The 26,819-nt window shown below is 35.0% G+C and overlaps 1 protein-coding gene across 1 annotated transcript in view; it reads right to left on the reverse strand.

Moving 5' to 3' along the window:
- Positions 1–15,904: 15,904 nt before the first annotated feature.
- The window catches only part of LOC105057920 (uncharacterized), a 28,865-nt gene continuing 17,950 nt past the window's right edge, over positions 15,905–26,819 (reverse strand). Inside the window, exons 5-9 of the mRNA XM_010940642.3 lie at positions 24,977–25,048; positions 23,215–23,529; positions 22,987–23,095; positions 17,042–17,228; positions 15,905–16,368 (exon numbers count right to left, since the gene is read on the reverse strand). Of these exons, the coding sequence (XP_010938944.1) occupies positions 16,281–16,368; positions 17,042–17,228; positions 22,987–23,095; positions 23,215–23,529; positions 24,977–25,048 (771 nt within the window). The 3' untranslated portion in view covers positions 15,905–16,280. The remainder of the gene's footprint in view (positions 16,369–17,041; positions 17,229–22,986; positions 23,096–23,214; positions 23,530–24,976; positions 25,049–26,819) is intronic.

Raw genomic sequence — 26,819 nt, forward strand, 5'->3', positions numbered from 1 at the left:
ATCCGACCTATTTTTTTTTTTGTAGATCCATTTACATCCAATGGGTACAATACCCCCAGGTGGATCTACTAAAGTCCAAATCTGGTTGGAATGCATGGAGTCAATTTCTGACTTCATCGCTTGCATCTATTTCTTGGAGTTTACATCTAACATCACTTCATCATAGGTCTTGAGATCATTCCTAATGTCCCTATCTTCCACAAAGAATGCTTTCTCTAAATTCTCTGTAAGAATATCTAAGTACCTTTTAAGAGGATGGGAGACTCTACTAGATCTACAAGGTGGAAGATGTACCATATCAACTGGCTCACTAATGGCTTCAAACTTTTGGACTCGATGCTCTTCAAAAATCTTTTCTACGAGCTCAATCTTCTTTCCACTATCTCTGTCTTGGATAAACTCTTTTTCAAGGAAGAAGGCATGATGGCTCGCAATCACATTGTGATCTTCTGAAAGATAAAAATAGTACTTCATGAATTTCTTAAGATATCCTATAAAATGAGCCCTAAGTAACCTAACCTCTAACTTATCCACCTACTGTCGCTTGACATGGGCTGAACATTCTTAAATCTTGAGGTAATCAAGACTCGGCTTCTTACTATGCCATAACTCGTATAATATAGTAGGAATGGATTTAGAGAGAACCTTATTTAAAAGATGAATAGCAGACAGTAATGCATATCCCCAGAGAAAAGTTGAAAGATCTGTGAAGCTCATCATTGATCAGACCATATCTAATAGGGTCCGATTTCTCCTTTCGAATATCCCGTTGAGTTGAAACGTCTCTTGAGGTGTCCACTATGAGACTATACCATTAGTCTTAAGATAGGTCCAAAATTTTTCACTAAGATATTTGCCTCCTCGATCTGATTGAAGAACCTTTATAGGTTTATCGATTTATTTTTGTACTTCATATCTAAACTCTTTGAATTTTTTAAAAATCTCAGACTTATGGTGCATCAAATATACAAACCCATACCATGAGTAGTCATCAGTAAAGGTTATGAAGTAGATATAGCCATCCTTAATCTGTACATCAAATGGATCACACATGTCAGTGTGCTTCAGGACTAATATATCAGTGGCTCTTTCTCCTTATCCTACAAAGGATAGCTTAACCATCTTTTCTTGAAGACAGGACTCACAACTAGATAGGACTCAGAAGTCAATAGCCCTAGAAGGCTATTTTTTTACAATTTGTTAAGTCTGTCCTCTCAATATGGTTTAGCCTAAGATGCCATAGATGCTTTTGGCTAATCCTATCTCTAAGTCTCTTAGACCCTACGGCACTCACAATTTGTTCATTAAAGTTAACACTCGCATCCATATGCAAATGATAAAGACTGTCTATTAAATAGGTACATGCAACAATTTTATTTTCAAAATAAATTAAACATAGATCTTTATTAAAATAAAAATTAAAATTATTTTGTGTTAACATAGAAATAAAAATTAAATTTCTACTGGCTACAGGTACAAAATAATAAATTTTCAAAAGCAAACTAAATCCTAATGATAGCTTCAAAGAGTAGGTCCCGACACCTACAGTAGCAACTTTTGCCCTATTACCGATTCGAAGAGTAATCTCACCTTCTCTTAATCCTCTAACTTTTTTCAGACCTTGTATAGAAGTGCACAAATGAGTACTCGAATCAAAATCTAAAATTCAATTAGAAGAAATAAAAATTATTAGATTAATTTTAATAATGAGCAATTCAAACGTACCTTCAGAAAGCACATCCTTCTTCTTATTCTTCACTATGGCCAGGTATGCAGGACAATTTCTTCTCCAATGACTTGCGATATTGCAGTGAAAATATTATTCTTTATCATTGACTTTCTTCAGAGCTTTCTTCTTCTTCTCACTCTCGATCTTTTACTTCTTTACAGATTTTTTATTCTTCTTCTTTCCAGTAGACTTTTTCTTGGAAGAAATCCGCTCCACAGCAAGAATTATTTTCCTTGAACTTTTTAAGATGTCCTCAGCTATCACTAATAGATTCAACAACTCGGATAAGGTGCTATCAATCTTATTCATATGATAGTTCATGATGAACTGCCCATACGATTCAGGAAGGGACTGCATGATTAGATCCACCTGCAGCTCCTTATCCATATTCATTTTGAGCTTCTAAAACTCTTCAATGTCTTTGATTATTGTCAGACAATGATCATGCACGGACTATCCATCAAATATTTTTGCTCTAATCTATGGGAGACTTCAAAGTGAGCCATGCGACTATGCTCACCATACAACTCTTGCAGATGAGTCATAATCTGTCTGACAGTTCTCATGTCTTCATGCTGATGCTGAAGATCATTAGACATAGTGCAAGAATATAGCACTTAGCCCTATTGTCTTCATCCATCCATTTGTCATGTGTAGCTCGTTGATCAAGGGATGGGCGAGCTGACAACACAGACATCTCTTGGTCTAAGATATGGGTCAATTTTTTGGAGCTGAGAACGATTCTCAAATTTTAGAGTCAGTCTTTATAGTTTGATCCGATCAACTTATTGGTGTCAAGGATTCGGGCTAGAGGGCTTGAACTCAATATGGTTAATTAATTACAAAGAGAAATAATTTTTAATTATATATTTATACTTATAAATATTTATTATAGAAACTTTAATAAACAAACAAGGCTCCCACTATTTTTACGAATTTTCTATACTTCTCGGGTGGAGAAATGAAAATCTATACGTGATCAGTTTTTAGTGGGTACTGTACTCCCACTGATCCATATGCACCTCACCTAATAGTTATTGGTGATGCATGAACCAATGAGTGGATAATATTTTATCTATTACTTTGCTAAGCAAGATGCAGCAGATTTGGTCTCTAAGTCCTATGGCCTCACCTAATAGTTATTGATATATTTCTTAGTTAAGTTAGACCCATCGTACACTAACGGATGCAAAGCCATCATTGGATCTTTCACCTAGCAGTTATTGGACTCAAATCTATATCTACCCCTGGACATCCAATGCCATAGAGTGGTTGTGCCCTCCCGATGCAACCGAACCACTGTGACTAGCCAAAAATGATCAATGTTAAGAAGGCACCTACATCTCTACAATGGTGGAAGACTGCTAGACTTAATATTTGATTAAGAAGATTCAAGTTCAGGACTCTTCCTTAATTAGTCATAACAGTTATGACTAACCTAGTGGCACGGGCTAGCTTTAATCAAAAAGTAACCTAATATGAAACATAATATCCCAAAATGGCTAGGTAAGTTAAGATATGTGGGGTTCCCCCCATTACTTTTCTTAGATATCAATGAATTGATTAGATTAGATAACAGAATCAATTAAATAACCACCATCTATATACTTATCTTAGATATTAAATTAGTTGATTAAAATTGATCTGGTTAGCCTATTGACTCAAGCTTGATCCACTGAGCCTAATTAGGTCTTAAGTTGATCAATAACATGTGGCTGTTAATCGATCCAACCAAACTACAACTAATTGGGTTGGTCATGAGCATACTTTAATCTAATCCTAATCAATATTTGATTTGATCAATCGCTCAAACTAGACCTAATTGAGCTACCCATACCCTTAACCCTATATTTTATGCAATTGAAATTTGGATCTTAAATTTATAATTTTAGATCTTTTAATTTTATATCTTAATTATCAAAATAGTGCATTATGATATAGATTTAGTTTAGATGTCAAATCAATTTTTAATCTAAACTAATTTAGATTGCATCACATGCAATTTTACTATCAACAGACTCGAATCGACTCATCCTAAAACTCGAGTTGACTCATCTGTGACGAATAGAAACTATAAGTCCATGCCTGCAAAATTTAGTCAACTCATATACAAATGAGCCGACTCATGAGGGTCTCGAATTGACTCCAACAAGAATGAGTCAACTCACCAAGAACTCGACTCGACTCGAATTGAATCTGAGTCGACTCGGTAGGCAAGCTAGCCACAATTTCAGGATTTCATGTAAAATAGATTTTTGGGTTTCAGATCTAAGATTTTATAAAAAATTAAATTTCAGATCATGTGTGAATAAATTGTATATCATATATATAATTTTATAATCTAAAATTAATTAAAAATATATATCTAATATGCATGCAAACAAAAATTAGATCTAAAATCTGTATCACATACATCTAGGATCTTCAAGCTACTAGAAATTTAATCTAACATATCAAAATATATAACCTATTAAATTTTAGATCAGATTATCTTTCATATATTAAATATATGGATAATAAATTAGATCATATATTTATAAAAATCATATCCTAACTGTAGAAATTTTTAGATCTACTAAACTACAATATTCTACATCATTCTAGGACAACCTTTGAGTATCACAAAGTTATGCTAGGTCAATCTTATTTCAGAATGATGTCAAACTCATGAAAATATTATAGATCTAATTTTTATAAATTAGATTTCAGATCAAAAATTTATTTAAAATATACTAGAACGACGTGGCTCTAATACTACTGTTAGAATACAAGCTGATTCACGTGCATAGATCTATACGATTATGGTAACTATAGTAGAAGTAGATTTTAAATTTTTTAATCTAATCTAATCATACTGATTTTAAATCATAATCAAGCCTAAGATTATCTAACATACATAAATAAATTTATGAACATAGATCTGAAATCAGAAACAGCAGGAAGAAGGTACACCTAATTGCTTTTCCCTCCTTCATCGAATCAGATCCTGCGGATGTCTGGGATTGTTGTCGTAGCCGCGCAAGCATCCGACCTCTGCTGCTATCCATACAGAGATATTTCGATCAGAACTTCAAAACCCTCAGCGTGCTAGCTCCCTTATAGGGCTTCGTTCTTTTGCTTGAATTAGGCCACTTTACTTGATATCACTTGAAGTAGCCTTGTATAGGATCCTAGGGATTGATCCTAACCACCAAGAAAAATCAAAAAACCTTTTTTTGATTCTTTTCTCTCTCTCAAAGGCTCTCTCTCAGATCTTTATCTGATGTGGAATAGGGGTATGGAAGAGAAGAAATGAGAGGTGGTTGGCGTGGAGAAGGAAAGGGGGCGTGAGGTAGTTAGCGCACAAAACAATCCATTGATTTTTCTCATGTCAAAACCCATCCCCTTTTATAGTTTTCTCATACAAAATTATCTTATTTCCCACACCAACAACTGATAAGAATTAATTTGAATTAGTTAAGCTTTATTCTTATCCAAATAGGTGTCCTAACTAATCAAAAAACATCAAGAAACCACCTCTCTATACCCCTTCACACGCGCACGCACAAAAATAGTGAGAAAAATCACCACCCACTCCTCTTTCTGATTAGCCAAATGGAGAGAAAAGCACAGAAAACCTAGGCTCTAAGGGTTAGGGTCAATTTGGTTCAAGTTAGATCCCAATCGAGTTTAAATTGAGCCCAAATCGAATCAAATTCGAAAGGCTGTCAAATCTGATCTAATCAGGATTGAAATCCAAATCTGATTTGGATAATTGAACCCAATTAGCATTAAATTAAATCAAACTTAATTAAATTTAATTTAATTTAAATTAATTAAAATTTAATTTATAATTTAATCAGTCTCAATTAAATCATAATATTTACAATTAAGTCTCAGTGCTAATAATTAACAGTTACTAAATCTGTAATACTTATAAATTAACAGTTTTCAAATTCAAACCATCAGTCAAATTGGCAATTTAAATTTGATCCAAGCCATTGATCAGGTCAAACTTTTTTTATCTATAACACTTCAGGTTCTATTCTATCTAATAGTGAGACATACCATGATCTCCATCACAGTATCATCGAAACTTCTTTCGATGGATCAGAATAATTTTAGCTCACCCCAACAAAGATCATTGATTTAAAAATAATCTTAGTGAGTTTTCACAATCCACCAGTGACACTTAGTAGTATGTAGTAGCAACCCAGCAGAATAGAAAAATATTAACCCCTAGGTGCAGTTGCCAAGTGATTCAGTCCTTCTATCGTGAGTCTCGACTTGATGAAGGTCATAGAGAACTTATCGAACCCTATTGTCAGTCATATACTAGATTGACTCGACTTGAGTTCACTTATGAATTTTATAAATTTTTTTTTAGTATTCATACTTGTTTCGATCGAAGATTTTCTGAACTCAATCTTGCAAATCGCATAGGACTTCTCTTTTTTTACTAAAATCGATAGATTCCATCTAGGTGCATCCTACTCTAATAATGAATCTGAATCTATTGTAGCCAATATACACAATAAAGATCTGAATGATTAGGGATCAAAAAAATATGCAGTTAAACTCAGTAGCCTCACTGTGAATTATCAATAACACTACAGGTCAAAGGACCACTTACACCATTGTAGCATCGAGAAGACCACTGATGAATAAGTAGATATTTAAGTGATTTCTTGTGTTGGTTATGCTTAGTGCAAGTTATTCTCTAACAACCACCTGCACTTTCATCTTAGTGTCATCACACCATAAACTCGAGACTCGTCTACCCATAAAAGAGGTGATCCATGCACCAATCTTAAATGGATTGATCACTATCCTCCATGACGATCCTATGATTGAAAGTATTTAGAAACTAACTACTAATAATATATGTCTCAAGTTTTTAATATCTTGAGAATATACAATATCATCTTTGTTAATTTTTAGGACAAATCATGGACACATAAACATGATTGAAAATAAAAATACTCTTTATTAATAATAAAAATTTATAAATACAAGAATAGATCCTGAAAATATATAATGTGTCTGCCAACAATTGACTTCTAGGGCACACATCTAATAGAGCCAGCTTAAAACTAGCTCGAGCCAGTTCGAATCCAAATCGAGCTGATTCGAGATCAGTTCGAGCTGACTTGACAGCTCCTGACAGGCTTAACGGCTAGTTTTTTGATCATTGCTCAACAGTTATTTTTCACACCAACGATCATTTCAGAGCTTTCAATAGTTAGAACTCACTCTCCAACCATCTCCAAGTATATTTAAGGCTAGAGAATCAATTTGGAAGCAAATTTTTGAGAAAATGAGAGCTTAAAGTGAGATATTTTCAAGAATAAGAGTAAGCCATATTGCACATCTACAAGAAAGAAAAAGAGAAGTTTTAAGTATTAAATTCAGAGTATATTTTAAGAGCAATCATCCACAGCTTTTCAAGCATCCTCTCAATATTCAAAGAAGAAAAATCAAGCTCCGATCGAGCCACCCTTCGATCTCTTCTTCGTGCTAAAAAATAATTTTATTTTTCTGTTTTGTTTAAATTGAATGCTTTAGCTTATTTTGTGATTTTTTTACAAATTTCTTTGAGAAAAAGAAACTTGAAGATTCGGTCGGTCCAAGCCTATAATTTAATGAGTGTAAGGTTTAGTTGATGAGTCCGAAAAATCAACTGGATTGTTAGTAAGCTAAAAAAACTAATGGTGTAAGGTTTTAGTTGGTGATTCCTAAAAATCAATTAGATTTTATTTGTGAGCTTGGAAAAATAAATGCACTATAATCAAGGAACGATTACAGTGAAAATTTTAAGAGAACCTTGGAGAGTGGACGTAGGTGCAGATTGCACCAAACCACTATAAAATCTGTGTTTGTGATTGTGCATTGCTCTCTTGCTTTTCTTACTTTACTTACTTTACTTGCTTTTAGTTCTTATTTTTTGTTGGATTATTTATTGTAAAGTATTGTGAATCATTTGCTTTTGCTGCTGCATATATTGATCACATCACAAATACTTAGTTAAGTTTTAAATTGAAGAACATTATTATTTAGAAAATAAATTTGATTAAAATTTTTAAGCAACCAAATTCACCCTCCTCTTAGGTTGCTACCTCTGGGCAACAAATGGTATTAGAGCAGGTGCTCTAATATTAGTTGTTGACCTAGCGGTCAAGAGCCAAAGATCATGACAATCTTAAGTGGTCTTTTATTTGCCGAAGGACAATCTACTTCTAGGCCACCATTTGTTGATGGATCAAACTATTCTTTTTAAAAAACTAAAATGAGAATTTTTATATATGCTCTAGATTATGATATATAAAAAATCATAACTAGAGGATCTCATACATCCACTATTATTATAAATGGAGAGTCTCATCCCAAACCAGAAAGGGATTGAAATAAAAATGATAAGAAAATGGTTCAATTAAATGCAAAAACTATCGATGTACTTTATTATTCCTTAGATGTGCATGAATTCAATAGAATATCTACTTGTACATCGGCTAAAAAAAATTGAAAAAGATTGAAAGTGACTCATGAGAGAACAAGCTAAGCAAAAGAGTCCAAAATCAACTTGCTTGTTCATAAATATAAAATGTTTAAAATGAAAAAATATGAGAAGTCAATTTTTGATATATTTTTCAAATTCACTTATATTGTTAATGCTTTTTAATGGTCTTGGCAAAATCTACTCTAACTATGATCTTGTTTGCAAGGTGTTAAGATCTTTACCAAAAGAATGGGAAGCAAAGGTGACGGCCATACAAGAAGCAAAGATCTTACAAAGCTATCCCTTAAAGAATTAATAAATTCACTTATGACCCATGAGTTAAATATGGCTCAAGAAAAAGAAGAAGAGGAGTCAAGGAAGATGAAAACCATCACCTTCAAGTCCACTGCATAATATGGAGAAAGCGATGAGTCGGATGAAGAAGAAGATGAAGAAGATAAAGAAGATGATGAGGACATGGCACTTTTAACAAAAGAATTCAAGAAATTCCTCAAAGAGAGAGATATGAAGAAGAAGGAGAATGAAGAAAAAAAAAATCACTAGCTTTAAAAAGCATCCCAAAAGAGCAAAAAAAAGAGCTATGCTAGAAATATAGAGAGTGATACATCGAGTTCGGATGAGGAAGAGAAAGCATCAAATCTTTGTCTCATGGCCATTGAAGATGAGGTAAATTCTAAAAACTCCTTCCATTTTATATTTGATGAATTGTTTGAGGTCTTTAATGATTTAATGCATGAATTCAAGAAGTTAAGGCTGAAAAATAAAGAGCTCAAAAAATCTAATCTTTCTTTAGCTGAAGAAAAAAATAAAATTTTGAATGAAAAAAATTATTTAAAAAATATAAAAAATATAATCAAAAAAAAAAATTTTTTTGAAACATATAGAAGCTTTAACTAAGAAAAAAAAATCTTGCAAAATCTGAAAAATCCCTAGTTGAAGAAAAGATAAACTTTTGAAATCTTAAAGATTTTTAGAGAATAAGAAAGATAAATTCTTGATTTCTGAAAAAAAAAATTTTAAAAAAATACCAAATTAAAGAAAGAGATTGAAAGCTTAAAGTCTATGCTTTAAAAGTTTACAATTGGATCTCAAAAGCTTCAAGCTATTTTAAATAATCAAAGGGCTATTTTTGATAAAACTAAATTGGATATAATTCATTGAGAAAATAAAAATTTATCAAAAACATTCTTAACAAAGTTTTAATTGAAAATTATTTAATTAAATATTTTAAATGTAATAATGTTGGTCACAAAATTTTTGAATATAATGCTCAAATAATTGGCTAAATTTTTATTAAACAAATTTGGATTCCAAAAGGGATCATATGCTCTAACTTTCATGAATCCAAGATAACTTAGATATCAAAAATTAGTAAATAATTTTACAGGTACACCAAGGATCCAATGGAATGAAAAAAAAAATTATGGATGGATGCCTTGGAAATGAATTTGGATGGATGATGATGTTTAGTATAATCTAAACCTTTCTCACATCATTCCATTAATGATTGTTAAAATTATTTTGATTGAATCTATTTTAATGATTTATTAATATGATTTCATATTGTGTTTACTTGAAATACTTTTCATTTATTGATAAGATTAATACAATTTGTTGATTTTGATGTTTGTAATAAGTTGAATGTTTTTATTTTAAAATCAATAGACTCTCCTCTATGTTTCATGTTTTGAATCAATTTGAAATGAACTGATCTTAAAATTCAACATGATATTCTAGCTTTTCCATATTAAAATTTGTAATTGATAAATCTAAATTGAAAGAAGCTTAATTATCTGTGAATCCTTTAGATTGCAAAAATTATAAATGAAACTAATCTTGACATTTTCCAATAAGATGCTTAATTATTAAAATATCTTTAAAAATTGCATGAAGATTTGTGGGCATAAATCCTATCTCTCTAAAATTTAGCAAGTTTTCTTAGTCCCCTATATTGTATTGACTTAAGAGAATTAAATTAATAGAAAATGTATTACTTGTGTACAAATAACGAGAAAATAAATTTTCTAGCATTTATTGTAAAAAATGAGAGAAAATATTATTGAAATATTAAAAGAGAAATCTTTTTGGAAACTCAATAAAAATTGAAAATATTGATGATTATTTATTCTATGCTTGTCTTGATCTATTTGTTCTACTGATTCATTCTAAAAATCATTATTAATCTTGAAAGAAAATCTATGGATGTACTTTTATGATTTGCATGGATTGATCTTATGACAATTAATTAGTATCAAAATTAATTTAAAAAATTATTTTGTAAAATACTTTTCATACTTGGTATCTTTGTTTTTGCCTTGCAAACTACTGTCCCAATCTTTTGGGCAAAAGGAATTGAACATTTCATCTCAAATTTGAATTTAGATAGTTATATTCTTAAACTCATTTGACATAAAATAAAAAAAATAAAATATACATATTTTCATGCCTTTTTGAATTTAATTGAGTGATATTTGTTTAAGAAGAGGATGATTTGAATCTTATATGATCTATTTCAAAATAACTTGTCTTGATAACAAATTCCTAAACACTCAAGCCCAAAAATAGTTTGATCTAAATTTGAAAATGATAGGATGAGTTTTGAAAGGAAGACATTTAAATTTGATTAAAAACAAGGAGGAGTATCAAGATAAATGAATCATTTAGTACTAACTATAAAAAATAGGGGGAGATAACATTATTAGAACTTAAAGAAGAAAATACTTTGAAACTTAATAAAAATAAAAATTATTGATTTATTTGTATACCTCTATTACCTTGATTTATTTTTAAAAAATTATTTATATTTGATTTCATCATTCACACTTTACATGGTTTGATTGTATCAATATTTTGATAATTAACTAGTATCAGAATTATTTTGCATCGATTGATCATTTTTTTAAAATACTTTTCATAATTTGTATCAAACTAAATTTGAAAATACGAATCCTTATTTTGTTCAAGTAATGAATCTAAAACTTTATCTTCTTTGATCTTTCAGTGGCATCAAATCTTTAAGGAATCCTTGATTTGATCTAAATTTTATTTCATTTGGTATCAAATTTTTTTTTTTAAAGAAGTTACTATTTGGATTGATTTTCAAGATAAATAGCATAAAGAAGATTATTTTCATAATTGGTATCATATGTTTTTCTGTACTCAATTGTTAAAACCTTTTGGCAAAACAAAAATATTGCTTTGTCTCAAATATATTTTGCATAACCTTAACATTATATCTATGAGACAAATTCTAAAGATTGATATTTTTATAAATCAAATTGATTAATACTTCTTTAGGAAAAAAAAGAAGTACTTTTTATAAAGTTAAATACATCTTATGTCTTGCTTTGAATCATCTACTCAACATGCTCAATTCTAAAAAGATCTATTTCTTTGGGATCTATTAAGTTTAAAGTAATTTTGTAACTAAATTTAAGAATCTACTTGATATATCTATTTTATTTAAAAAGAGGAAGAAAAGTTTTTGAATCTATATCATTCTAAAATTCAATATGAAATTTGAAACAGGGGGAGAAAACATCATGTAATAAAATTTTTTGATATTCAGAGAGAGAGATATTGATTGAATTAACTAATTTGATTTGATTGAAAATACTAATGATTTTGAATATTGACCTTAAATTCTCAATCAATCGCTTTATAGTTTTTTTAATTTGTGCTTTCATGTGTTTATTCAATATGATTTGTTTGATTTGATTGATAACACCTTTTGATAATTAATTGGGGTTGAAGTAAAGTTGAAACATATTCTCACTTCAAATAAATTGATTTTGACATAACTTTCCAATTCTAAAACTCATTTATGAATCTAAATTTTTCATGTACTAATTTTATCATTCTTGACAATCAAGTGGAGTTAAATTAAATTGAAAACTCATTCTTACTCCAAGAAATAAATTTTAAAATTCAATCTTGCAAATTATTTGAAAATATAAAGATATCACTAAATTTTTGATGTACAATAAAATATTTTTATAAAATTATTTTTGCTCTGATGCTATCTTTGATACATTTCCGATACATACCTTTTCAAAACTCAATTGATTAAAATTTACTAAGAAAAGAAAAGAACAAATATTGATTTGTATGTTATATTTTTTTTTCGGCTTAAATCTTTTGAAAGGTTCTATCTTTTAATATCGATTTGAAAAATCTGAATTTGATCCATTTAGAAAGGGGGAGAGTGGTATCAATATGAATTTGATGTCAAATATACTTATTTTGATATCAGATATGCCATATAGTTTAAATTTGATACTCCTTTGAAATCAAAATTTTCTGTATTTGATATATTTCTCTATTTGAACTTCGATTGATTTTGATATTATTTCTTGATTCCTCCTATGAGCTTTTTGATGCTGTCAAAAAGGAGGAGAAGTATGTTGAGTATATACCTAAAGGATTAATGCTTGAGAAACTTAATGAATTTGATGCTTCAAACTTTATGTTGAGTATATACTTAAAAGGTTAATGCTTAAGAAACTCAATAAATTTGATACTTGAAACTTTAATATTCATTGATTTGAATTGATATACTATTTTGACATGAGCATATGAAATATATGTGTGCAATGAACTAAAAGCTCATTAAGAATCTTTATGAAGTTTAATTCATTATTCATAATGTCTTGGTTCACATTATCTATTTCTTTAGTATATACTAAAAGTTTTGCCATCATCTAAAAAGAAGAGATTGTTGACCCCGCGATTGATTTTGATGATTGCCAAACTTTGAGTATATCATATATCTAATCATGTATTTTAAAAATATTTATAGGTCTTTTCAGGTGTTAATATTGAAGAAATATTCATTGGAAAAGATCTTCACAAAATTCACTAAGTCAAAGTCTTTAAGGAAGAAAATTCAAGTTTAAACTTAGTAGAGTCGACCCTAGAGCAAGATGAGCCGACTCCTTCACTGAAACAAGGATGGCTCATTATGAAGAAAATAAATTTGAAAGATGAAAATATTATTTAGAAGAAATTAGGATCAAGAAATTCAAGTTTGAAAGGTTAAACAATGAAGAAAAATAAAGTTGAAAAATTTAAAGCCGACCCATCCAAGAATTCAGTCAGTTCTGGTACAAAATGCCCTTGATACTTTGGTTTGGCATGCAGTCGAGCCAGCTTAAAATGGATCCGAGTCAGCTCTCTCAGGGTGACAAAGAAGAGATTTTTAGATTCTGTAGGTCGAGCCAGCTCTCTCAGGTTGATAGAAAGAAATATTTTTAAGTTTGCAATTTGAGCCAGCTCGAGACAAATTCGAGCTAGCTCTCTCAGGTGGATAGAAAGGTGAATTTCGAATTCTACAGCTCGAGCTAGCTCGAAACAAGATCCAAGCTGGCTCTGTCAATACTCCAGAAAGCTGAATCTTCATTTTTGCAGTTTAAGCCAGCTAGAAACAAGCTCGACCTAGCTCGAACTCAAATTGAGCAGACTTGAGACCAGTTCGAACCGACTCGATGGCTCCTGACAGACTTAACGGCTAATTTTCTGACCGTTGCTCAACGACTATTTTTTCACTCCAATGGTCATTTTAGAGCTTCCAATAACTAGAACTCACTCTTCAGTTATCTCTAAATATATTTAAGACTAGAGAATCAAATTGGAAGCAAGTTTTTGAGAAAATGAGAGCTTAAAGTGAGATATTTGCAAGAATAAGATTGAGCCATATTGCACATCTGCAAGAAAGGAAAAGAGAGATTTTAAGTGCTGAATTTAGAGGGTATTTCAAGAACAATCATCCATAACTTTTCAAGCATCCTCTCAACGTTCAAAGAAGAAAAATCAAGCTTCAATCGAGCCACTCTCCGGCCTCTTCTTCGTGCTGAAAAATAGTTTCATTTTTCTATTTTATTTAAATTGAATACTTTTGCTTGTTTTATGATTTCTTTACAAGTTTCTTTGAGGAAAAAGAAACTTAGAGATTAGATCAGTCCAAAGCCGTAATTGGACGAGTGTAAGATTTGATTGGTGAGCCCGACAAACCAACTGGATTGTTAGTGAGTCTGAAAAACTAACAGTATAAGATTTTAGTTGGTGATCTCGAAAAACCAACTAAATTTTATTTGTGAGTCTGAAAAAACAAACACACCGTAATCAAGGAAGGATTATAGTAAAAATCTCAAAAAAAAACTTAGAGAGTGGATGTAGATGCGAATTGCACCGAATCACTATAAAATTTATGTGTTTATGATTATGTACTGCTCTCTTACTTTTTTTTCTTTACTTCTTGTAGTTCTTATTTTTTGTTGGATTATTTGTTGCAAAGTTTTATGAATCATTTACTTTTGTTGCTGCATATATTGATCACATCACAAATACTTAGTTAAGTTTTAAATTAAAAAATATTATTATTTAAAAAGTAAATTTGTTTAAAATTTTTAAACAACCCAATTCCAAACCTCCTCCTCGGATTGCTAACTCTTGGCAATATTTTTTTTCTTTTTGTTTTTTTTAGGCCATTTTGAGATTCATGCAGTGGACAAGGTTATCACAAAGAGTGTCTACGTTACCTGATCCAGATGTGGAATGTTTGAAACTGACACTAGTTTGTGTCCTGGAAACAAGGATGAAAGCTATGTAGGGCTTACAGGAAGCAACCAACAGAAAATGGGGGGACACGCACAATCTGACGTGAAATACTGAGATGCTGGTCATAACTGCAACTTGGGTTTATGGCTCTCCCTTAATTCATATAAACAAATGGATGTTTGAACTGGACCAATAAACATGGAAGAATGTTTAAACAAATAGAGGTACCCCGGCCACAATAGATTTAAGTGCAAGCCAAAAAAAAAAAATTCACAGTTGAGTGTGAGGCTTTATTTTCCAATACCCAACATCTCAAAATACATCATAAACACATAATGCAGCAACGCTTCAACAGTTGAATAATAGGAACATTCAGCGGTTGAATTTATGCCTTTCTCATTTATAAATTCATATAAATAAGAAGATGCTGAACCGAACCAATAACCCCCACGTTACATAGAAGTCCAACTGATGGAGAAACCATGGAGAGAGAAGAACATTGCAAGTCAAACCAAAAAAAATAAAAAAGCTGACTATTGGGGTTCTTTTCCCCACATCTACTAAAGTCAACTGCTTTGATGAAGAATAGAAACATTTATCAGTTGGATTCATGGTTTCTCCCTTAAGTCACAAAAGAATCCCCAATCGAAGAATGTTTAAATAAATGGAAAAAACATCGTGACAAAAAATATTACTAGTTGACTATTTATGTCCATTTCTGCAGACCCACTAAGTCAGTTGCACCCTGAACATCATCAATCTCAACTGATAAAGAATAGAAGCACTCATTGTGGAGGAGAGATCTTGTAGATAAACATCAATTTGCACGAGTACAAAAGACATTCTTTTTTAACATTGTATCGATAATCAGCAACCATATACATTAAGTACCACATGTTAATGGCAAATCATAAGCATCTCCACATTACTCAAGTCACCGGGGTCACACATTGTTTCAAACTGAGGACCTGGCTCCGAACCCTTCCTGAGAATAAAGTGCATACATCCAAGAGAGGACGGTCTAATCCAATGAAAACTTACATCGCATCTGTTATACTCCTCAAAAACCTTAGGAAACAAACAGATTTTGGCAAATATACGTTTTAGATTGAGTTGATGGCATCTGAAACAGCAAATCAAGCATAGCTAGCATTCTCTGCAAAAATGGGAATCGCAACAAAGGACGACATAATGCACCAACCTAGGAGCACAAGAGATTGGGCTATCAACAGATAACAACATGTATCCAAAAGTTGTACATGGTTTCCAAGGGAGGAAAATGGCTAAATGAGGAGATAAAGATTTAGTAAGCAAAGGTTCTTTCAACAGCACTGATAATCAACATTTAACCACTCTCTAAGGAGCAGTGCAGCGGCTGTATGTTTGCTATGCCTCAACAAATTCACAGGAAGGGAAATGGCCGGGAACAAAGGCCCAGAGACCAGAAACTTTATGAAACAATACCCCATAAACCTAGCATGGAAAAAGGCTAAACAGTGCCTACTGAGGTTCATCTTCGGGCACTTGTTCACCAAGACTGCGCTGTGCCAATCGATAGTACAGAATGCCCATTGTTGCCAAGCATGCCCTGCAGATATACACAGATATCATATTAAGCTTCTTTGCATTGATTTCTGCGTACAGTAATCACTGTCAGGGAGGAAGAAACTTGTGCTGGATGAAAAATTGGTATTCCAGCATGAGACTGAAAAACCTAAACCATCACCATCAAGCCATGTTTGGGCTACTTGTTAGAACAAGAACCCAATATGCATTGATACAAACGAGTTATCAAATAAAAAATGATCGTATAAACACTATTCATGCTGGCAAGCAGCCTGGACCAATGTTATGCACTTTGATAAATTTGGAATGAACCAGCAAGCATATGAATGTGGTTATATATGAAGAGATGAGCTCCTACTGTAACATGAAAACAGACTGAACCAGAAATACTGAAAATAGACATAATGATTACTAGTGTCTATCAACTACGAAGAAAGCAATATTCTGAAAGTTGTGATCACAATACGTGAATTCAAGAATGATGTGCTGGATTTATGTTGACTAACAAAACCTGTGAAGGTCAATAGACAGCAGCAAAATAAGCTGGACAAATTCACATGTTCATCCAGCATTAAGGCTATTTCATGGTCATAGCAGCAAAATTTTAAACTACAACACCAGATCAAGGTTTTGGGCTCAATAACAGCCAATGAATAAAGAGTAAATTTTAATGTTAAAGGAATCTAGAACATTACATGATTGCCATCACAAGCAATAGTTTCCTTGGGTCCATCCTTGATGATCTTTGATGCCGCAGACGTCCTTCTAGAACATCATTTGAATTAGTTAGATCTTTGCGTGGTGGAGCAGTCACTGGTAGAGTTGGCAATGCATTAGACCAGAAAGGTAGCAACATCCTCAAAAATTTATGACGGAAAGGACCTGCAATTCCAATAACAACACTTTTCATGAGGTTCCACATATTCCAGACGTAATCTGGTATAGCTTGTAGTAAATTAAGCATATATTCTACTTGCATGCTAATATATGCTGATTTAATAAATCATTCCATGTATGCAAGATCATCAAGATCCAGACAGAATCAATTAACATATACTCTAATCTCTTGTTTCAGATAACCCAAAAAAGGGTAAATTAGACTTTGACCCCCTTGACATTCCCTGAGCTGCACACCAATGCCCTAGGGTTTAAAAATTTTTAATTGGGCCCTATAAGTGAGCAGATTGACAAAATATGATCCTGTGGCCCATCTGCCACCCAACACCAATAGTGCACCATCCCAAATGATAAAAATACCGTCCCCCTTAAACATTTTAAGCTCTTTGCTTTTCCTAAACAGTGCCATTTCTTTCCAATCCTGCAGTCTTGTCTTCCCTTCATGGCAATTCTCTGTTGATCTCGAGCAATCATCCAGCCCCCATCTTCGAGTTGTGAAGAGCACAACTCCTCTCCCAACTTTGGACACAATCTTAAACCATCCTCGATAGGACAGCAGTCAAAAGAAAAAGAAAACAAAGATCCCGATGAGTCTTGTAATCATCTGAGCTCACCCCTCCCTCCTTTGTCCCGATGCGCTCCATCTCCATTAAGATTGGCAATGTCACCACCTGGTTCAGCCACACCTTACCCTATTCCTTTGCCCTCCATCACTCGACCAACCTCTTAGCCCTATATGCCTTCACCTCCTCTCCCTTTACCATCGGCAACCATAAGAACCTCTCCATGATCTCTCAGCATGTCTTCCTCAGCCTCCACAATATCGATGCCTTTGAGCACTAGCCCTGCTAGATTAAGCCCTCGACCTCACCAAGCCCAATCTCCACTGGAGCTCAAGCTCCTCCTCACCCCCCATCCCTCCCACTCAGCAGTGACTCCTGCATCAACATCATTGCCATGGTCTATTCCATCACCAACTCCTACACCCATCTCACCCTGCCATCCTTGCCCCCCCAAACCTCCTCTTCTTCATGCTAGTGCTTGTCTTCTTGGAGACGTCAACGAGCCTCTCCTACATATTGATGTATTTGTTCCATCTTGAGGTTGTCACTGATGATCCCCAATAATATTTGGGACTCAGCATTATCGGTGGACATTGGGTCAAGCATCTTGCTAGTCTTCTTGTACTCTTCGACATTCCCCTCCTCATGGATGAGGAGATTGGTGTCGCTATCATAGTCGATGATGAGGTGAAGGCCATGGCGGGGCCCTTATTGAGGCATTGTTTGGTGCATCACTAGTATTCCTAGAGGGTCTCACCCTTTTAGGCGAAGATAGAGTCATGAGCAATGAAGGCGGTGTGGTCCTTGGTGGAGAAATTATTGCACGAGCACTAGCAGAACTGAATGCCGAAGGTGGTGAGAGTCAGATTAAGATTATGGTCTAGATGGTCATGTGGGCGGAGCTAAAGATGCAAGCACCCTTGAAGGGCTGGGAGGGTCCAAATTTCAAGTGGCAGTCCACGAGCCTAGGCATCTCATCCTTGGCAAGCTTAGTCTCAAGGTAGTCAAAGTTGGCCTAGGAGAGGTCCCTCACCTTGTACTTGCACTTGGAAGTCTTCTCACAATGAGAGCCATGAGAACGATGATGGCAAGGGCTTCGAGCTCAAGATTGGCAGAAAAAGGTGGGATTTTTTTTGGAGAGGAGAAGGGAGTGGGGGGTTAGAGAGTATATATAAAGGATTTTGGAGGGGATGGAGGATCATTACTTTGGCAATGATGTTGGAAGGCAGAGGTCATGAGTTGGGAGAGGAGAAGAAAAATAGGGGAAGAAAGAATAAGAAAGAAGGGCCGATGGAGATAGAAGAGGCCATGGCAATGATGATAGGATAAGGTCTCAAAGGTGGATCTAGTCACTAGCAACGACAGATGAGAAACAGACCATCTCGACAAAGCAGGGCTTCTTCTTGGGACCGTTGAGATTGAACATGACAAGGACAATGGAGGTGGAGCCTCCTGCTGTGGCGATCACCAAGGAAAGGACAATGGCCAAGGGAGACATCAATGGGGGAAGAGGTGACAGTGAGGTAGTGAGTAGAGCAACATGTGAAAGAGAGTCATCGAATGGGGTGAAGAAGGCTGAGAGATTTCTCTCTTTAATTCGACAAGGACAAGGGTATATTACATACTTTAGCAAGTTCCAAACTCACATGACCATCATGCGAGATTTTTATTGAAGTCCAGTTGATGGAGGTCGGCAGCAAGATCAAATTGGATCAACATGCTAACTTCAAGGACCCAGTTAAAAAATTTTAAACCCGAGGTGGGAGCGCAACTCAGGCAATGTCGAACAGGTCAGAGCGATTATTTTTCCGAAAACATCATTCCAAGTATGCAAAATAACAGAGAACCACGCTGAAACAATTAACACATGTTAAACTCAGCCCAAATGACTAACTATAGCTAGTCAATTTGTAAACTAAAACTATTGTAAATAAGCACTCAGCTGCTTCCTGACCTTAGACATCTCACTAGATCTCACCAGCATGATTTGCATGGATCTCAAGTGTCCAGGTGTAACCACTATAGCATAGAAACTAAGTTTGTAGGGAGAAAAAAAGAAAGTGGAAGGGGCTCGGATAGAATTCATCATGACACATCCAATTGCATGTGCAACCTTGTATATGCAAACAGTTAAGTATTCATAAACGGATATGTGAAGTTTTCTTTTTTGATATGTAAATGGTTAATAAATCCACTCCTCTCTCTCACACACACACATGCGTGCACATATACATGCCAACACAAGCATAGGCAGTATAACCTACAATATAAAAGTGTTTTTAACATATAGACACAATCAACATTTGCACCAAATTAGTTTTATACCATGTAGATGTAAAGTTTCCAATTATCTACAAATTAAGCATCAGATATTTGTTGATATCCAGTTTCACAAACATCACAGCAGTCTTTGCTTTATATGAATGCGGTAACTAATAAGTAAATCAACTAAAGAAGAAAGTTGTCTGCATGCAGTGGATTAATCAATTGGACTGCCAAATCATGTGCACTATCAGTGCAAAACAATAATAACATCCCACACGACTATGAAATCATACAGCTGCATATTTATTGGAAATTTACCTCAGTATTGGGACTAATACATGAACAGGTTCTTTTACAGGGACCATAAGTGGGGCTCCCATAATTCTCAAGCTCTGAAAGTATCACTCCCAGGATCTTAAGTCTTGCAAGTTGCAAGTATTTTCCTGTCTCTTCTATCACTCTCTAGCACTAATAGCTAAAGGAAGTGTTTGACAGCAGCAGTGGGCAGGAAACTCTCTCTCTCTGTCATTATAGAATATATAGAACTCCCTGAAGAATTTTACATTCATGGAAGCCCCTTGTGCACAAAATAGTTGTAATTTAGTCCTTCCATGCTCCCTGAATCCAATAAGGCTCTAGGGAAAATAATGTATATTTATTAAGCCATAGCTACTATGTACAAGAACCATCATGGTCCTAAACATGATCAAACACAAAATTACACATATATCTATTTACAAACAAGTGATACAAGTAATCAGTCTCTAAATTAATGTGAAATAATAATAAAACAGTCAGAACTAAGATTTTCCATTTGATTGTACCACGCATCAGTACATATAAATGGATTCCATGTTGAACAATCTTAACCCTTTGTTTGGTACAAAGCATTGTCTACTGTACTGTCCAATATGGGGAGTACCATATCGTACTTGACAGTCAATATACTATCTTCCATCGTACCAAACTATGTACCGATATTGTAATAAGATGATACTAGTATAAGATCCGGTACCGAGACTGCAAATCTTGATACAAAAGATGGATTGGAGGAAAGGTGGATAGGGAAGAGGGTGAATGGATCTTCCATTCATCCTCTTATATGTTTGGTGAAATATAGAAGGATATATGGGAATAATTTTCTCTTCTGTTTGGTACAAAATGAATGAAAAGATGGATGATATTTGTATAATATTTTTACGAAACTATCCTTTGATAAAAAAATATTATTATTATCAATTTATAACACTTATACTAAAATAGAGCAATATATAAACTTATGACATTTATCATTTATAATTATATAAAATTTTATATAATATTTAATTTAATTTAATAAATAATTTAATAAATTATGTTATATATGAATAAATTTATTTATATATTAATTTATAAATAACTAATTAATTTATAATTTAATTTAAATAGTTAATTAATTTTATACAAATAGTTAACTAAAAAAGAGTGACTATAAATAAAAAATAAAAGATAATTCTAATTATTTACTTATAATAATGAAAATTATATGCTAAAATTAAAATAATTAGTAATTAATTTTTTAATAGTATAGGGTAAATAGCATAGGTAAAATAAAAAATACATATAAATGAACTGAATGAAAAGATGAAGAAGTGTTAGAATTTTATTAAAAACTTAACAAGCGATAATTTTGTCAACATAAAAATCCATCTCTTACATGCTTTATCCATCCATTCTCCCAATCTAGGAGGATGTAAATTTATGGGCCCGGGTGGATAGGCAATTCCTCCTTTTCATCCATACTTCCTAAGATTTTTTAAATCAAATGGTGGATGGAGCCATCCATCCTTCTAATCCAAATCCACCTTCCTCTCATGACCCCAAACAAACATAGGATAAATTTTGTCATATCATATGGATAAGGAGTTCACATCAGCTTAAAATAATAGTGGATGAAGACCCCCTTGGTAGTCCCCTACCACCCTAGAAGAGCTTCCAACACTTGGACACCCTGAGGGTTCAAAAATTAGAATCATATGGACTTGGCAGGGCCAGGACTTGAGTCTCCACCTGGAGCCAGATGCAGGTGTGCACATAGCTGGACTGAGTTCCAGCCAGGAACACAGAAGACGTCCTTGACAGCCCCGTACCAGCCCAAGCAGAGCACCCGGCCCTTTGCCACACGAGGGATGGTACTGTGGGACAATATAGATCTAGCATGGGTGGGACTCAAGTCCAAAATGCACTGGTCCACAAAAAGGCAGATCAGGTCCTGCCTGTGCCAGGAAGGCCTCCTCAAATTCAACGTCACAGCGTATGCCATGACAAAGGTCCAAAACCAGTTTATGACCAAATGCATCCATAAGAACTAGCTGGATAAGAATGGACCAAACCCTATATGCAGAGATTCATAATACAGCATTTTGTGCACATGGATATGATAAGAGACTGCAATATTAACTGCACAAACATAACAGTGGTCTACAACAAGCTAAAACCCATTTCAGCCACATCTATGCAATGACTTCAACAGCTCAAGCACAGGATGCCACTGTAGGATTTAAAGAAAAAGAATACAAAACCATCAATATGAACTAGTAGTGTTGGTACAGAACCATTGATACACACTAAGATGGACCAATCAATATGGTACATACTAGTACTGGTATGGATGGTTTTGGCATCCTAGCACCTGCGGGTGCCAATTTTTTGCATCGAAACACTAAGTACTGACCCTCTGATCTTTAAATACTTTGTTTTTAGTTACCATTAGGAAACAATGAAGAAATAGGATTAATAGCTCCGATCCAATATAGATGAAATAGAGTCCATGTTAATAATCTCAAGCCGGATGAACCTTATTAACTAAAGGGCACATCCTCAAATACTTAATAGAGAGTATGATTAGGGATATAGCTTTTTTCCATATAACTTACCCCTTCTTGTGTACTTTTTATGTGTTCCATCTTCATCATCAGCATAATATGATATTTCCGAATTTTGTCTGTCAACATGGTAAGTCCCCTTTCTTGTGGTAGCACCAGGCTGCATGATGTTAAAACTTGTCAAGCACCATTTACATTTGTATGAATGCACAGTCTATGAATTAAATTTGACACTAAAAGCACTGAAAAGGGCTGATTATTGGCTCAGATATCACTTACCCCCTTGGGGCTTGCATTTTTCATGAAGTTGGGCTCTTGGTCTGGTTTAAATTGGTTTCCTAAAGAACTAGGACCATCTATTTCAACAATCTCTGGTTCTGAAAGTTTAGTAGAACCTGTTCCAACAGCAGATGTGTATATTTCATCCGGGTGTTTTCCTTCTTTGGGAAATGAATCTGCACTACTTTTATCTCTATCTTCAACACCAGATGCACGCATAAGTGGATCTGAAGCAAAAGCAGGAGGAGGAACACGGCTCTCTGCTGCAGGCAACGAGACAAGGTGATTTCCAAATACATTTTTTTCCAAGCCACTCTGCAAAACATCAAAGAGTTGGCAACAACTGTTACTGAGTTGAATCCAAAATGTCTTGACCTTAGTATAGCTTAGAGTCACAGCAACTAAAATATGCTAAGCACTGGCTTGAAATCCAAGATGTTAACATAACTAAAACTCAATAAGGCAACAAACACATGCTCAATCAATATTCAAAGGAAAGGACATTTGCATTTAGACAAATGTAGCTCAACTACTACCTTGATCACTTCTCTAATATATTATTTTAAACAGGAAGCAAAAAAAGTGGCTGATATGATTATATATTAAAGTTTTGTCCAGCTTCACATTCTTTTAGAATATTGAACCAAATGTTCACTGCTTCATAAAATACAAAAAACACTCGGTTGACCTTCAGTTGCCGTAGTGGTTACTAGCATAAAATCTCATGAACTATTCATGGGTGATTAACAATTCCATTATTTTAACTTATAATAAATAAAATTCCAATGCAACCTTTTGTGTGTAAGATGGTGAATTACTACTTAACATCAATGCTCTAGAAAACCAAAAAGAAAAGTAAAAGGAAAAGGGATCACAAAGTAGACAATCACTGCTTCTAAATGAAAAGGGCAGGAAACAGATCTCATGTCCTTGAGAACTTCTGGATGCTAAAAGGAAAACCCAAAGAAGCTAGATCTCATAGGGAAATAGATCTGACGTCTTGAAGTTCAAATCGAAATCCAAAAAGGCTAGTTCTGGTGCATGGAGTCGAACAGCTAGATCTTTGCTATATGTAGCTTCTGGAAGCTTGATACAATATCCAAACGGCTAGATACCTGGAAGGCTTGGATTGTGATTAAACTCACAAGGATGATAAATAAGGCACCAAAAGGTTTACTTGTGACACAGGAAATAAAACCTCAACCTAGAATTCTTGAATATGATATTCGAAGTTTACTTTAAGGATCAAACTTTAAGTTTATCCAACAAATCAAATATTCAGCATGATCCCACAATTTAATATTAATAAAGAGCAAATTGTTGTATCATGAACAAAAAAGAGCAAATTGACACTAGTCTATGTGGTTAGGCATGTCTGGAAATAAACAATATAATTTCACTGCCACTACTATCCAGCCCTAAACAGGTGAGCATTATTAAAAAAGAAAAAAAAAGGAAAAGAAAAACTAGGACAATGATATGCAATTATGCATAGAGAGTCACTAGTAATCAGAATGTATCATGTCATTAAAGAATAGACTTATTTACCAATGTCAACTAGCGCATATTATTTTAATCAATTGTCACCTATGTTGATCAAGGATTTAGCCTTGAATGCAATCATGAAGCCAACATATATAGATGGAGAGAAGCTTGTAAAGTTAGAAATATGGTTGTGAGATTTTGTAAGATAAAGGAATGGTAGAGAAAGAAAACAGTAATATAATGATCACTCAAGAAAGAAAACTTATAATGGTCTTACCTGGATTATTGCTTCCTTGAGTTTTGAGTGGAGGCAAGATCCTGTATCTTTAATGCTTATAGGAGGCCATACCTGCAACAACAAAGCGCTACTTAACATCAAGCAAATTCATGCATTGATTTTCAGGACAAACTTACATAAAAGTAGAATAATTTCATAGTTGATAATTTAAAGTTGAAAGGGATCAATATTACAATCTGCTGCAAAAAGCATTCTTCCATCCAAATGGTCCAAGGAGTTGGCAAGTTTCTACCCTCAACTCGAGATGTATAAACCAAGGAAAAAAATATCATAAGGCACCTAGCGCTTTTGAATACATGATTTTCCAGTCGTATGATAATAATTCTAATTTTCTAAAACAAAATTTTCTGATGTGTACTTGAAATGCAGCAATTTTAAGTAGAGAACGGACAAGAAATTGTTAGAAGGGTTCAAAAGTACATGACATACAAAACTTGGTGGAAAAAGACAAGGGTTTAAAGGGTATACTCCAAGAGTAGAGGCATATGAATGATAAAGATATGGTATCAATACTGTTGGTGCAAAAATCTGCTTGCGCCGGAGAAGCTGGAGTTGGGGAAGCCGCGGTCGCCGCTGGGACCTGCAAAGGAAGTCTAAACCGGAGGTGGGGTTGCTCCGGCAAGACCCTCCGACGCTCAAGTCAGTTCTCTGCCTCAACAAGAATGGAGTGCTCGAACGGAGAATTTAGCAGAGTTTTGAGATAAGAAATGAGCTTATAGAATAACGTATCTGGGTCCCCCTTTTTATAGGCGGAGGAGGTAACGGATTGATGGCGACGTTTGTAACCGCCTGGTAGTGGGCCGCTCATAGTCAGGAGGAATCTACTTCGAAGAGTAGTGGAGTAGACCCGTGGCCATCACTGGGGCGTGCCACGTGGAATCTGCCGCGGGAAGTGGGGCGCGGATGCTGTCGCATCTTGCCAGCGGATGGGAGAATCGTGCGATATCCGTTGCAGGTGGAGCAGGATCGCGGCCGTTTATCGTGGCCTGTCAGGTAGTAATGGAGCCGCGTGGGCGTGGGATCTGTCGCAGGGAGTGGAGCAGTGTTGCGACCGTTACTGCGGCCTGTCAGGGAGTGATGGAGCTGCGCGGAGTCCGCCGCAGGAAGTGGAGCAGGATCGTGGCCGTGATTGTGGCCTGGGAGTGCAGATCTGCTGGCTGAAGCTCGGCAGCGGTCGGAGTCCGACCCCCGTAGGGGTCTGGGCGGAGTCCTCCTTGCGATTGGGGTCGTGGGTGGCGCCCGGCTCCCGTGGGAGTCCGGGTGAATCCCCTGCAATCAAAATCAGATACAGAGTCCGGCTCCCGTAGGAGTCCGGACATGGCTTACCAGCAGCTGACGTTGTGGACGGAGCCCGGCTCCCGTAGGAGTCCGGGCGGAGTCCACTTGAGGTTGTAGTTGTTGGCGGAGTCCGGCCCCCGTAGGAGTCTGGACGGAGTCCGGACACGATCTGTCTGTAGACGTCGGAGTTGAGGACGGAGTCCGGCTCCCGTAGGAGTCCGGACGGAGTCCGCTTGCGGTTGACGTTGTCGGCGGAGTCCGGCTCCCGTAGGAGTCCGGACGAAGGCTGCTTGCAGCTGTTGGAGTTGAGGACGAAGCCCGGCTCCCGTAGGAGTCCGGGCGAAGTTTCCCTGCAATTAAAGTCAAAGGAGAGGTCCGGCTCCCGTAGGAGTCCGGACGGGGGCTTACCAGCGATTGGAGTTGAGGATGGAGCCCGGCTCCCGTAGGAGTCCGGGCGGAGTCCGCTTGCGGTTGACGTTGTCGGCGGAGTCCGGCTCCCGTAGGAGTCCGGACGAAGGCTGCTTGCAGCCGTTGGAGTTGAGGA

The sequence above is a fragment of the Elaeis guineensis genome, chromosome 15, assembly GCF_000442705.2.
Source record: "Elaeis guineensis isolate ETL-2024a chromosome 15, EG11, whole genome shotgun sequence".
Lineage (NCBI taxonomy): Eukaryota > Viridiplantae > Streptophyta > Magnoliopsida > Arecales > Arecaceae > Elaeis > Elaeis guineensis.